At 38.8% G+C, this 13,387-nt stretch overlaps 1 protein-coding gene across 12 annotated transcripts in view; it reads right to left on the bottom strand.

Annotated features, from left to right (window-relative positions):
• Positions 1-13,387, bottom strand: part of LOC131779379 (intermembrane lipid transfer protein VPS13C) — a 68,566-nt gene that overhangs the window by 18,090 nt on the left and 37,089 nt on the right. For all 12 annotated transcript variants that reach the window (XM_066166042.1, XM_066166036.1, XM_066166037.1 and 9 more), the window contains 20 exons: positions 12,819-12,971; positions 12,272-12,365; positions 11,176-11,553; positions 10,523-10,903; positions 9,511-9,888; positions 9,319-9,380; positions 8,768-8,887; positions 7,646-7,774; positions 7,409-7,552; positions 6,953-7,033; positions 6,836-6,877; positions 6,100-6,252; positions 5,512-5,589; positions 3,832-3,918; positions 3,381-3,532; positions 2,843-2,951; positions 2,268-2,399; positions 1,506-1,592; positions 661-777; positions 143-241 (listed from right to left, as the gene is read on the bottom strand). In XM_066166042.1, coding sequence (XP_066022139.1) covers positions 143-241; positions 661-777; positions 1,506-1,592; positions 2,268-2,399; positions 2,843-2,951; positions 3,381-3,532; positions 3,832-3,918; positions 5,512-5,589; positions 6,100-6,252; positions 6,836-6,877; positions 6,953-7,033; positions 7,409-7,552; positions 7,646-7,774; positions 8,768-8,887; positions 9,319-9,380; positions 9,511-9,888; positions 10,523-10,903; positions 11,176-11,553; positions 12,272-12,365; positions 12,819-12,971 — 2,976 coding nt within the window. The remainder of the gene's footprint in view (positions 1-142; positions 242-660; positions 778-1,505; positions 1,593-2,267; positions 2,400-2,842; positions 2,952-3,380; positions 3,533-3,831; positions 3,919-5,511; positions 5,590-6,099; positions 6,253-6,835; positions 6,878-6,952; positions 7,034-7,408; positions 7,553-7,645; positions 7,775-8,767; positions 8,888-9,318; positions 9,381-9,510; positions 9,889-10,522; positions 10,904-11,175; positions 11,554-12,271; positions 12,366-12,818; positions 12,972-13,387) is intronic.

The following is a 13,387-nucleotide window of genomic DNA, read 5'->3' as shown; positions in this document are numbered from 1 at the left end:
CAAGCTGGATAGCTGGGTAAAGAGAAAAACTGTCTCTCTGAGAGTAGCGGAGATAAAAGCCGTTTACTTTGTGGAGTTATCAGAATGCCTCCCTCTACCCAAAGTATCAAAGTATACCAGCGAATTGAAGATGTTCTCCTACCTTGTATTCCAGATAAAGTCCAGTTTTGTTGACCATCCAGTAAGGGCAGTACAAGGTAATGCTCATTGTCCCATCAAATCTGGCTAATACTCCCAGTCTCTGTAATAAGTAAGCAACACAAATATGGAATAGATATAGCGCTTAGATGCTTGGAAGTGAAATGGGTAGACATCAGTGAGAAGAACTTGCTTTACCTTCATCAGCTACAGTCAAGCAACCTGATCTTCTCAAATTGGCAATCGAACAGTAGAAACAAATTCTAAATATGCTCCCAAACTGAAGATTTCAATCAACACCAAATTAACTCTTTACTCGGTAATCTTAAAGTTTAATTTACCCTCGTGTTACTAAGGCTACCAATATTTAGGTAATAATCAAAAGCATTTCCTGGTTGGGTTAAAATAGTGTTTTTGAGATTTACGATTTTCCTATGCACTGTTCGGATCACGTAGTTTTTGCTCAAGAATAAAGTTTTCCGGCCGCCATTTTAAAGATGGCTCTATTCCATCAACTCTTACCAAGTGCTTTCCATAACCTGCCACTTGAGTTGATTCCAAGGTAAATGTTGTGAGTTCGTCCATTCCCTTGAGAAGTTCAACCTGGCCTTTCCACATGCTCCCTTGATAATTGTCAATCTAAAGGTTAAAAATTATATTTACCACAGACTTCACCCTAAGAACATCAACAGTGACAGTGGAAAGGGAATATCAGAAGCATGGACGCTAAGCATTAAGAAACACGACAACAGGTGACCTATAAGACAGCAGAACGCTAAAGAAGAACATGCACAAATAACAGGAGGTTCAAAATTGCCCAATCAAAGCGAAACGTAATATTTCGTACGGTCGGATGCGTAATTAGTCGACCTGATCAACAGATGAAGACAGTATGCAGTCAAAAACGTCGCAATCCACATCGGAAGTGATTACATGTATAGCTTTTTTACTGTATGGAAAAAATGTAATTTACCATAAAGGGCATCTAATTAGCTTGCTATATTACGCCCTTCTCCATTTTCTTTATCTTGTTGTAATTATTGTGCAAGGTTGTGATTGTTGAAAAGGAGGAAATAATATAATATAATAGAAGTGATAACATTGTGAAACAAACGATGATGCTTTGAAATAAAAAGCGGGTAAAAATTTCTATTTGATAATTAGATTTCAGGCTTGACAACTATCTGCTGTTCGGGAAATGAGCCAGTGGGAGAGATGAAGACCTGACTGGAAAGATGGGTGTAAATTGAGTCTGACTGTTAAAGAAATAAGGAAGGAATTACGTCTCCTCTTCACTTCTTTCAGCATATGGTTTCACTAATTGGCCATTTCGGAGGCAAATAATGTCAATTACATACTACAGTTACCTGAATGTAAAGATTGACTTTTCGATGAAGACTGACGGAAAACAAAGGCCATTTGTCGCCACCTTTAAGTTCAACAAGAGGCGTTCCCTAAAAATGCAGAGCAAGCGTATAAACATCAAGAAACTAACGGTTAAACGATCGCTTAAAACCAACGTCTTCGATACCACAAATTGATCAATTCAAGATTTTCCTGAAACCTTGCACACATGAAGAGAGTGACACGTAAAATGCTGTTTAAGGTATACGTGATGCGTTATTTTTTCTAAAACTCGTGCGTGAAACGGGATCCCCCTTTGCTACCCTCTGAAGAAGGCTTGTTTCCGAACCTTTGATCGCAATTTTGCACCCGCGTTTCCGGCATATTATTCCTAACCCTTGATAGATTAAAAACAAATAGATTACCTGTTGTCTTGCGCCTATTCAGTGATAGATCACAGACGACGTCCAAATGTGTGACACACTCAACTCACTTGACATAATTTGAGATAATTTGGGTTTATCAGGTGAGTTGATAATGTAAATTAGCCAACTTTCAGAGTTTCTGAATCCACGGTGGCCAATTCACGTTAGCAACTCAGATCATAAAGCCAGATTGTCTTGTTATACCCACCAACTGACGCAGCACAACAGTTTCTCTATAGACTTATCCCCTTATGATCACCTGAAATAGCTATTGGTTCACCAGAACAATACACCGTAGGTTTCTGACCAATCCGAGCGTGCTTATTACTTTTGTTACTGTGTCAGTCACATTCTGCTTACCGGTGTACTGTAGAGAATATTATATGGCAAGTAGTTATGTAGAACAGCCGTTGGGTAGATGTGTAAGACGTAGTTTGGCGCATGCTCCAAGGATCCATGAACTGCACTGTACGACACTTGTTCACAATCAACCTGTAAAAGAATTGTTCACATTCAACTTCATATATAGAACCTTCTTGCAACAGAGTACAGTTTGATGTTAAATCATTAACAAGTCAAAGCCTTTGCTCGTCTAAAAACAGATCTTTCTCCTTCATAATGAGCGGAAATAAAAACCGCTCAATATTTAACTGAACAGTTAAACAGTATACCTATGATAAACGTCTTTTATCATAGCTCTCAATTACAACAAGCCTCAATTACTACGCATTTCGCGCTTAGGCCATAAATCGAAGCGAAAAAACCAATTCCGTAACTTGCGGTACAGACCTCGAATTCAGTTAGTAAGAGGTATTTATTTTGCAATCTTAAATAGTTTTATTAACACATAATTAATTAATGCACAATTTTCGAAAATACAATAATTTTTTTTTACAAATTACTTTCGACGCTGAAGTTCCTCTAAAGTAGCTTACCGCGATATGAAAAGGTGGTCCCTCGCCTCCCGGGGGTGGACACTGAACTGAAGAATACCCCTCAGATGCCAACTTGTTCCACAACAGCGGTGTCGTACTTGCTCCATACCTTAAGATAAAGAACAACAACAAAAACAAAAAATCACAAAGAAATAAAACAAAAGAACATATATCAGAAACAAAGAAGTTTCGATTTAAACCTTGTCCTTTTTGTCCTCAAGTCAGAAAGTGTTTTCATTACATTTTACAGATTGATGTAAAACCAAATTCTTGTAACAAATATGTACCAGCTAAGGGGGAAAATTAACGATCAGATTTTGGGAGTTAAAAGGGTAACTGGAGAATCGACGTCACGTAAAACCTGGCAAAATTGCTTCTTATTGCAGTTTCGTAGCAGTAGCATCTCGCCACAAAACAACTGTCTCTATATTCCCGAACGCCAATGGGGCATAATCCCAAAAAAATAATTCTAATGAAGTACCAATGAACTGATCGCAGTTGTCATTGTCAAAGCACAGATCACAGTAAATAAACAAACCCGAATCCCGCAGGTCTAAGATAAAGTGCAGCCTTATGAGCCAATATTAGGGGAACACTGAACACACTGTCCGGTTGAATTGTTGTAACACGGGACAACTGATCTTCCTTCCTACACAGTAAGTCCACTGAGATCGGGAAGTGGTTGTTGACCTGTGTTAAAAAGCGTTGTGTTATGAAGGCAACATTAAACCAAACTTTGTTGCTAGTTTTGTTTTGCTTTGTTACTTTTTCCACGCTACACGTACCTGGCAAGTTAAAAACATTTATTTTTTAAAATCCACTCTGAACCACGGATAATCACAATCAATGTCAGTATCTGAGCACCTACTACGCACCTACCCTTCCCCTAAACACAACGACAGCCAACTAATGAGAAAGGTTTATGTCAGGTTAGGGGAGGGGCACGTGCGCAGTTGCTGATATAGATCTGATAAGTTCTGCGTACTGACCTGTAAGGGTGATCTGATAGTTACTATCTTCTGGCCGTCTCCAGTTTCCACTTGAATCACAACTGATACAATCAATCCAGAAAGGAGCTGTAAAGAAAAGCACGTGTTACTTTAATTTTTGATTGCTCTGTCGTTCATTTCAACTCAGTTTTCATTCAGAAGTTGGCGATTAACGGTTCAGAGAGCAATCAAAGCTCCAAAAAGAAAAACAAAAGTTTGTAAGCAAAAAAAAAAGTACTCAGTCAAAAACAAAGAAATAACAGGAAGACTCCGTTAGCAAAAGTTGACGAAAAACTTAGACAGCATAAAGACACTGACCTTATACACAAATAGGAAAGGATCTAGGTCAGTATTTGAACAACTGCCCACCTAACCCTCCAGTAACCCAACAACAGTCAACAGACATCAAGTTAGGCTGTTAGGGTTAATGTTGGATCAGGGGAGGGCTATATGCACAACTGTACAGATACTAACATTGACCAATAAGAAATATAATTTATAGGGTTATCAATATACCAGTATTTCTGAAACAGAGACGAGTGGTTAGCGTTGAAAGCCAGAATTGAGCCCACAGAAGAGTCGAGAAAGCTAAAGTCGTTTATAAAATCACGTTTCCCATTAGAGAGCCGTTAATTTAGGGTACTTGCCCTTCACCTTATTTGAGTCAAGATCCGTTATCAGGACCATTTCGTTTATGGTGCTCATTGCTGGTAATAAAACGATCATATCTATAAACTAAAATGTAAGAATACTAACTAAGCATGCAGAGAATTCAAAAGCAATTTTCAACTGAGTGTCAAAAGGCATCTAAGATTACTTTAGTTTTGCTCTACTTTGGTCTCTGGTCGGTTTCGAAAACTTACATTCTTAACTGATGAGACGAAAAACAGTACTAAAACCCAACCGCAACTTTGTCATTTTGTATTTTCCCATGTATTTTTCATCACTGGTTTTTGATGACAATCAATTGAAATGTGCCCTAAAGTGATTTATTTCAATTAGACTCAATTATTACATTATTCATTAATCTTAACATAAATTTCTCTTATTTCATCAGAACATCACCTCCAGACATAATTAAAGCAAGAAACGAGGTCAATATTACTACATCATGACACGGTTTTGGTTAAACAACGACGTTAGAATTCATTTTCTGTAAATCCAATAACTAGACACTGATCACCGTAACGTTGGCTGGAAAAATCTGGTGGAAAGTTACCTCAATCATACTTGACAGGAAAAAAAAAAGTATTTATCTCACTTTTAATACTTTACAAACATCTCTGAGGTGTTTCTAGCCTACTACAACTGACAATTATGTACAGTAAGATTTGAAAAAGAAAAAAATATAAGCTGTGTTTCAAAAATTTAAATTAATTGAGGTGGTACATCGGCTGATCAGTTAAATCCAGTTAGGCCGGAGAACAACAATATTTGAGTGGCTTGGTGAAGCAGAAAGTCAACTTACTTGATCCAACATTTACATAAAATGTGCATTTGGATCAACTGTTCTAAGAACTGTTTTAGTTACCAGTTCCACATTTAAGACGACGGAAATTGTTCTTTGTTCAATCAACAAAAAGGGTATCAGTATACAAAATTATATTTTATTGTTTATACCTATTCTTATTATACTTAATTATAATTTATTTTTGCCTGTCATCGTTTATTTGTTCTTACCTTTTTGGGGATGACATTTTGTAAGATAACTCTTGCTTGTTTGATTGAGACAGGCTTCATCTCATGATAGCCTTGCACCTAATGATTTCAAAACAAGATTCAATTCAGGGTTTCTTAGGATTCCAAGTTTTGTGATTTTTTGGGCACTGCAGACGGACGAAATAAATCTTATCTTGGGAAATCTTTGTAACTGCTGCTGAAAAGCTGGTTCTTTACTTGGAAGAACCTCCCCGCAAAATATGTCTACAACCACCGGCACCATACAAAAGATTTAATCACATTTACACGACAAAAGACGCATGACTAACGTTGACTGATTCTTACACCAAATACCATCACGACAAAATTGAGCAATCAGTTCACACGAACCAAACTGACACTTGACTGTAATAATGACTGCCGCTAAGGTTATTGAAACATTAGTTACTGCTAGCGACAACAGTTTTTCTATGGACTACTCAAACCCGGACGATCAGACTACACGATCAGCTGTTACTTCTGGTTTCAAACCATTCCCTATCCCAGTTTCTTTTAGCGAAAATACACATCCACTACATCTGGAAGTTTGAGCCTAATGGCTGTTCTCACCTCAACACCAATACTAGGCCCCCCTCCTCCGGAAGTACTATTTGCTCTTTCGTATCGGCTGGTTCTCTTGTGAATTCCTTTGGCAAAGCGTAAGGAAAGGCTTTGACCTGGAAGCATTGTAACCATGCCATCTTGATCAGCTCCACTTGCAATCTATCGTAACACAAATACAATGTATCCTGAGTACAGCTGAAGCGAAACCAAAGTTATCACAACGTCCAATCAGAAGAAAGGAAAATATCTCCAAGAGCCAATGAGAACTCCAAGTAAAAACAACCAAACTGCCTAAAGCGCTGGAAAACGCGGACGACTAATTCATGGTTGGTTTTAGTTTTGCATCTGATATTTTTACAGAGTGACGTCAGTTTTTTGAACAGAACAAAGTAACGCAATCTCGGATTTCTTAAGACTATGAATTGAAAATTGCTCTAAAGCAAACCTTGATATGGCTCCTTTCACATAACACGCGTTCAGTGGCTATAACCTTTCTTCACTTTAAAGAAAGCTAGGACGGGATTTCTTTGACGTCCTCTTAACAGACGAGTATACAAACTATCTTGATCGAACACAAACGGGACCCCGATAGTATCCGCTAAGAAAAGGTTTCTTTTTGAAACTGAACTTGTTTAATATTCACGATTTTTCATCCTGACTTACAGCATCTATCAAATTCCGCCTCAAAGAAAGAGGAAAATTCAGGAATTTTGGAGCCAAGAAAAGTACGATGACAACATACCATAAGCTGTTTTCCCGGACGAAGTTTCACTTCTATTCCAAGCTAACAAGAATCAAAACATGACTGTTAGTGATATCGCTGGAAAATTGCATAAAAAAGAAGCTGTTGATAACAAACCTCATTCCATATCTGATAGGGGGGAACGTCTTCGATGGCTATCACTCTTGTACCCTTCAGAGTAACAGCCTCTTTGAAAGCCTACAGACATGAACAGGTATTTCAATATTTGTAACAGAATTAATTTAATAGTGAATTTTCTTTCAGGCCTCATTCATACCACTACTCAATACTGTTATAAATGTGGTTGTAGTCTGCAACTCTGCCATGCTTTGGGATGTCACGCAACGATTTCCCCAAACTAAAGGCCAATCTCTCGCGGGGGGGAAGGGGGAAGGGGGAAGGGAGGGTTGCGTGACATGCGTGACATACCAAAGACAGCTTGGAAGGAGGCTTCAGTCATTTTTGTTATCTTTAAAGTCGTGATTGTTTTCATTCTGCTCATTATCAGTATCATAATCGTTACTGTGGCAGTTATTTTTATCACTATCATCATCCTGCTAGTTTTGTACTGACCGCTCCGAGTTTAGTGAAGGTGTCCAGACATGTTTTTGTTACAGTAAGCTGTAATTCATCCTTTGATCGAACTGCCATAGTCATGGCTGCCTCTGAATTGTCATCCAAACTGCTTTTTTCATCTCCACCATTTGCTAAAGATAGCTACGGTGAAAAAAAGGAAAAAATTTGTAACTTGTGGAAAAAGTGTGAGTTTTACAAGGATTTGCCTGTCCTTCGCTACGAGAATTTACTCACGTCAAAATTAACTTCCCAATGTCGATAAGTGCCGTTTTCATTCTCCACCGGCTCAATAAGAGGTTCCCATTCAGACACACTTTCGTTGAAATAGTTTCCAATGACGCCGACTCGAGCATAGATTGACAACTGAAATAAATAAGAAACGCCAAGTCACATAAACCAGCCAAGGGACTATTCCGACCGAGCTTTGTCTCGGTTTCTGTAGCATAAGACTAGTAGGAGTACCGTCATTGCTACACCCCATGAATGGGATTCTTGTCCATCGCAGGTTATCCCCTCTCAGCATTTCTAAAGGTTTCGCTGAGAATTCGTTAGTATCCTTTTACGCTCTTGAGAGGAAAAGCACCGTGAGAGTCACTTGTCACGACCAGAAACACAACTTTGTGACCAAGGGTTTGTTTCTTGAAAGTTCGGGTAACTAAACGGACCCGAAGCCACATCTTAAAATAAAAATTTAAATAGAGAAGCAGGTTCTGGTACCCTTACTAATCCAGTTTGTTTTTAGCTGATATTTTTATTGTGTAACTTTCAAAACTATTGAAAACCCTATCTGAAATGAAAACAGAACAGCTCGGTCCTGGTAACTTAACGGACCTGTAAAGCTGTTTTTTTTTCATTTAAGATGGGGATTTCAAAAGTTTTAAAAATTATGGTACTAAACTATCAGCTAAAGAAACGAATTGTACTTGTTAGGGTGACAGAACCTGCTTCTCTATGCTTCAGATTTTTATTTTAAAATTTGGCTTCGGGCTGGGGACTTTCGAGAAAAGGGCTCCAAGGCCCCCACTTCTGGATTTTTTAACACAGAATCAAGTGCACCAGCCATTAAGGAGACGGGTCCCAAACAAAATAAAAGGGAACAACGAAAAGTAAACAAAAATAATGATATCAACAACAAAACGCAAAAATACAGCACAGGCGTAGTAAACTAACCCAATTCTCCACAAAAATCTCATCAAACTTGATAACGAGAAAAAGCCTTTTACTATTACTCGAAAAAGTTGAAAGGGGTATTAAGATTCAAAAGCCGCTTTTACTGATAAAATATTCACATGAAAATGAACCATTGTCTTTCAACAAATAATTGCTACAGAAAACGTTATAAATTTTTTTACTTACTGCCGAAGACCAGTTCCGAACTTCTCCTTCGATGGATCCATCAACGGAAAGCAATGGAATCACTTGGCTGCCAAACAAACCTTCCAGCTTGATGTCAAGTCCTTCCATTTTAAAAACCAACTGAGAAAGAAAATAAAAATTTGAATTATTGTTATGAATGGAAAATTAATCTCTGGTGGCCCCTAAAAATATCAGGATGACTGATCTTGATCTAAAATGTTTCTTGTAGCGGGGGCGCAGCTAAGATTTTTTTTTAGGAGCGGGGATGGGAAGTTATTGATTTCCGCACGTCGTAGGTAAACTGTCTTTTACCGCTTCTCTTCCTTGTGTATCAGCGGACTCGCATTATTAACGGCAACAGCGATGGACCAATAGTGTACCTAGCATTGGAAAGATTTATGCCGGGTAGATTCTTCGGATTCGCTTGTTTTCGCAAATCTGAATCATGAGATATGTATTTGCTTGACCTACTGCAAAATTGTGTCTAAAAGAAGGGGGAGGAAGTCACAGGCACCCCAAGAAACCCCTAAGCCACGCCCTTGTAAACTTACCAATTCTGTTTCATGGTTACCAGCCTCGTTGGCATTAACATGGTTGGGAGGCTTCTCCTCACCTAGAGATAAAGGATACAATATTTTTCGTGTAGGTCAATCGCAAAGGATAACAACAGACCATCCCAAGACAATTCATAACAGATCGTTAGCTCATCATGAAGAAGCTAAGACAAACATTCCAAAACGTACTTCCAACTTGAACCTCTTTGGGTAAAAGTCTGAGATGATACAAAGAATCCCACGTCTCATCTCCATCGTCAAGCTTCACATGATACATCGGTTCGCTTGGCTCAGAGGCGTCCACCTCCATCACTGTAGAACTGTAGTACCGAGGCTTGTTCTTAAACTTGGCTATGACTCTGGTTCCAGGTTTGATATCTGCCGCCTTTGGCGGCACATCAGGAATCACTCTGCGTGACGCATCTTTCATTTCGTACACAAATTTATCTCCGTCATAGAGATCAACATGCAGCTTTGTTCCTTTGTAGGCAACAAATCCTTTGTAGTAGCGTATTTTGGACGTGTGTGCCCATACCACTGTACCTACGTCTAAAATGCCTTCTGGGACTAAAGAAAGGAAAATAGCAAGGCAACAACTGTCTCATTTACTCAAGCACTGATTCTAGATTTCCACCTTTCTGTATCTAGCACATCGAAAAAACGATTGCCCTAGAATTTACGTAGTGTTTTGCGCAGACTACACTAGGTACACTAGAAGTATTTAATGAATATGATTTTATGTCCTCTTCGCGGCAATTATATTATAACCTCTCACTTATGAACAACTCCTTCTACCTTGCCTTGTGGTTTTCATAACAGGAAAGAGATTATATACTGCCTGCGAAGCTACTAGAGTCCGTCGATTAATTTTTTGTGGCGTCTCTCTAACCATGACATATAATTTACATTTATTTATCTCCTACATGTGATAATACTGCGAATCTCAAAACAGTAAATGAGAACAAAGGATATTACCACACGGAACTAATGAGAACTGAAACTAAAGACATGTAAACTGACTGAAGCGAGGGAAAATGCGGGCGACCAAGTTGTAATTGTTTTAGAGCTGAACCTGATTGGTTGAGAAAGTAGCACGTGTTTCCTTGTCCAATCCTATGATGCAGTATAGCAAAACGAAACCAATTCCGCATTACTTTCGAAACTCAATTGAAAATTGTTTTAGAGTCGTAGCCACACGTACCATTGGGTTTCCTTGTCATCAAAATACGGATGTTGTTGACGTTAAAAATCCACGTATCGCCACCATTTAAGAACCTGACACGGTAAATATCCCCTCCTGAATCGTCTAGTGTCCGAATCTGAACGATAAATCCCGCCTCCCAAAAAGCAGTGTCAACTGTAGCAATAACTGTTCTTCCAACAGTAAGAGAAGCTGCATCTGGGATAACATCTGGTACTACCGCCGCACTGTCGTTTACGTCTACGCTGATAATCGCCACTTCACCGATTAACCGTATCACATGTTTCCTGTATGTTTTGCTGGAGACAAAACCTCTCCTGTACATCTCGTCTTTTAATCTGACAAATACGATGGATGACACTTCAATCTGCCCCCTACAAACTACAAAAAAAAAAAAAAACTGAGGTAGACTATTACATGCTCATCTTTGATTTTAGATGCACTTGCAAAGCATGAAGTTCATTTAAATTTTTCAAATATTAAACGGCGATCTTCGTTCGCACTGAATCCGATGGGGTTTAGTTCAGTCTCCGGTTATTCGAGCTAATTTCGTAACTTTCCCAACCAACACAGCTGGACTAATGTGAACCTATGCTGACAACAGACATGTAACATAGCTGGAATTATCAGCCACAACTCCTCAAACTTCATACCTCCTGGCTTACTAGTGGTGAGAATACGAATCTGATCTAGAGTATCCCATTGTCCGATGCCATCCAAAAAGTCAATTAAATATGTTTCCTTTCCATTCTCCTCTTTCCTTTCTTTCACTTTTCCTTCGACATGAGATGAATCGTTTGAACGCTTCGCTACCACAGGTGTACCAAAAACCAGAGCTTTAGGATCAGGATCTTTGTCCACCACAATAGCGGTAATGTCATTTGGATCATAGGCAGTTGGGAAGCCGCCGTCAAAGTGGACACCAATCATGTTTTCCAAAGCCACGTAAATATATCCCGGATCATACAACTTCATGTTAGTCAAAGCTCTGGCAAGCACCCGTCTCCCAGGAACAAGCTGGTCTTCTGGAACTAAAACGCAAATCACAAACGTGAAAAGTTTACCCCAGCCTTAAAAACACGGGAAAGCTCTCAAGAGTTCTTATTAAGAGTACGGACATCAAGTACGGGCATGCAAGAAATATTTAAAAAACTCACGAAAACTGTCATTCCCTTCACGAATTGTTTTTAAATGCTTACAACTAGATCCCGAAGCCAACATTTGAAAACTTGCACACTCAAATGCGGTTTAGACCCTGACGACGATTTTTGACCGAAAACGAATAAACCCAAATTTTAAATTCAAACCTGCTACTAAGTGCCTGAATAATAAGAATTTGGTCTTAGTTTTCGTAGAAGATAAATGTCTCAATCCAAGCCCTCACAAGAGGGGAGTGAGTCTTCTCACCCATAAACTAACCCTCTCCACCCCCCCCCCCCCCCCCAAAAAAAAAAAAAAAGAAAACCTTTTGGGCTCTATAGAACACTTAAAGGTAAACCTTTACCATAATGTCTGGATCATAGCCGTGATATTCTGAAAGTTCAACATCAATGAAATCTAAAAAAAATTACTTTTATCTATTTTTGGCAATATACAAGGAAATACTGAGCAAAGCGTTCCGTTTTTCTTCATCTGAGCAAATAATTTGCACGCAACCTCAGAAACAGGATGGATAACTTTTACTCCGTCAAAAGATGGTTCCTTCATCTAGGCATATAGTACGTTAAATAAACGTAACGTTTGCCTCACCTGGGGATAAATACCATCGATCCTTAGTCGTAATTGGCTTTTCATTCCATAAGTCTACGGCAGTTTCAGTTGCCTTCTTTCCATCTTCTTCCGTCTGGAGAGAAAAAATCGAAAAGGAAGATAATACGAATGATGAAACACGAGCAGACATTCAACTTGACTCTTTCGTATCGGTTAATAAGTCATAAAAACGTTGAATAAGGATTTTTACAGATGGTTTCTTAACCCCTTAACTTCCATGAGTGATCAAGACACAACTTCTCCTTACTTTATCAATACGATATAAAGCAGACAAGTGATGAGAATAAAGAAAAATATCAACAAGGGATTATCAGTCGATCCAATGACAAATTCTCTGAAGAAACATCATAAAAATTGTCTATCAACCAGTAAGGAGATTCAGTAATGAAATCTTGGAAGTGAAAGGGTTAAAAAGGATTTCATAACTCATAGAAACCTTAAAAAAAGCTATTCTTATCAATATGTTCATGAGACACAAAAAACTTCCAAGTACGTTCTTACCAATGGTTCTGTAAGCTACACAAACCTTAGCTGGGGCTAATGACATCAGACACGCTGTTAATGTCCTGATGGTAGGAGGCGACACGTGTATGTAAGCTATTGCTGTTGATACGTCAATATGCATGCTACTGCCTTCTGGTACCGAGCTTACAAAATATATATGCGAAAGCTGAAGAACCTGCAAATGAAAAGGTAAGTAAACTGTTCCAATAACTTATCAGGGAGAAACATTAATACATGAAGAGCTTACTCTCTGATGTTTTTAAGGCAGAAAGCACGTAGGATCTGGCCTACTCTTTGGGAAAAAACTACGCATTCAGTTAAAGCAAAGAACGCATTTCGATTGAGTGCGACAGGAACGCAAGAAAAAGCCTGTGACCAAGTCGCAATTGGCTGAAGTTTTGAATCTGATTAGTTAAGAAAGGAGCGCGACCTTCTGGACCAATCACACAACAAAGTAAAGTAAACCAAAGAAACCTTAGATTCATTTGGAAACTCAATTGAAAGTTTCTTCATCAAGGTTGAATATCCCGGCGCGTAGTTCGCTATTTACAATCGTGACCTACGACTCGAACCCAAGAGCTCTGGTAGGTA

The sequence above is a fragment of the Pocillopora verrucosa genome, chromosome 4 (genome assembly GCF_036669915.1).
Source record: "Pocillopora verrucosa isolate sample1 chromosome 4, ASM3666991v2, whole genome shotgun sequence".
In the NCBI taxonomy this organism is placed as follows: domain Eukaryota; kingdom Metazoa; phylum Cnidaria; class Anthozoa; order Scleractinia; family Pocilloporidae; genus Pocillopora; species Pocillopora verrucosa.
The sequence above is the reverse complement of the archived record's forward strand: the minus strand, read 5'-3'. Positions and strand labels throughout refer to the sequence as shown.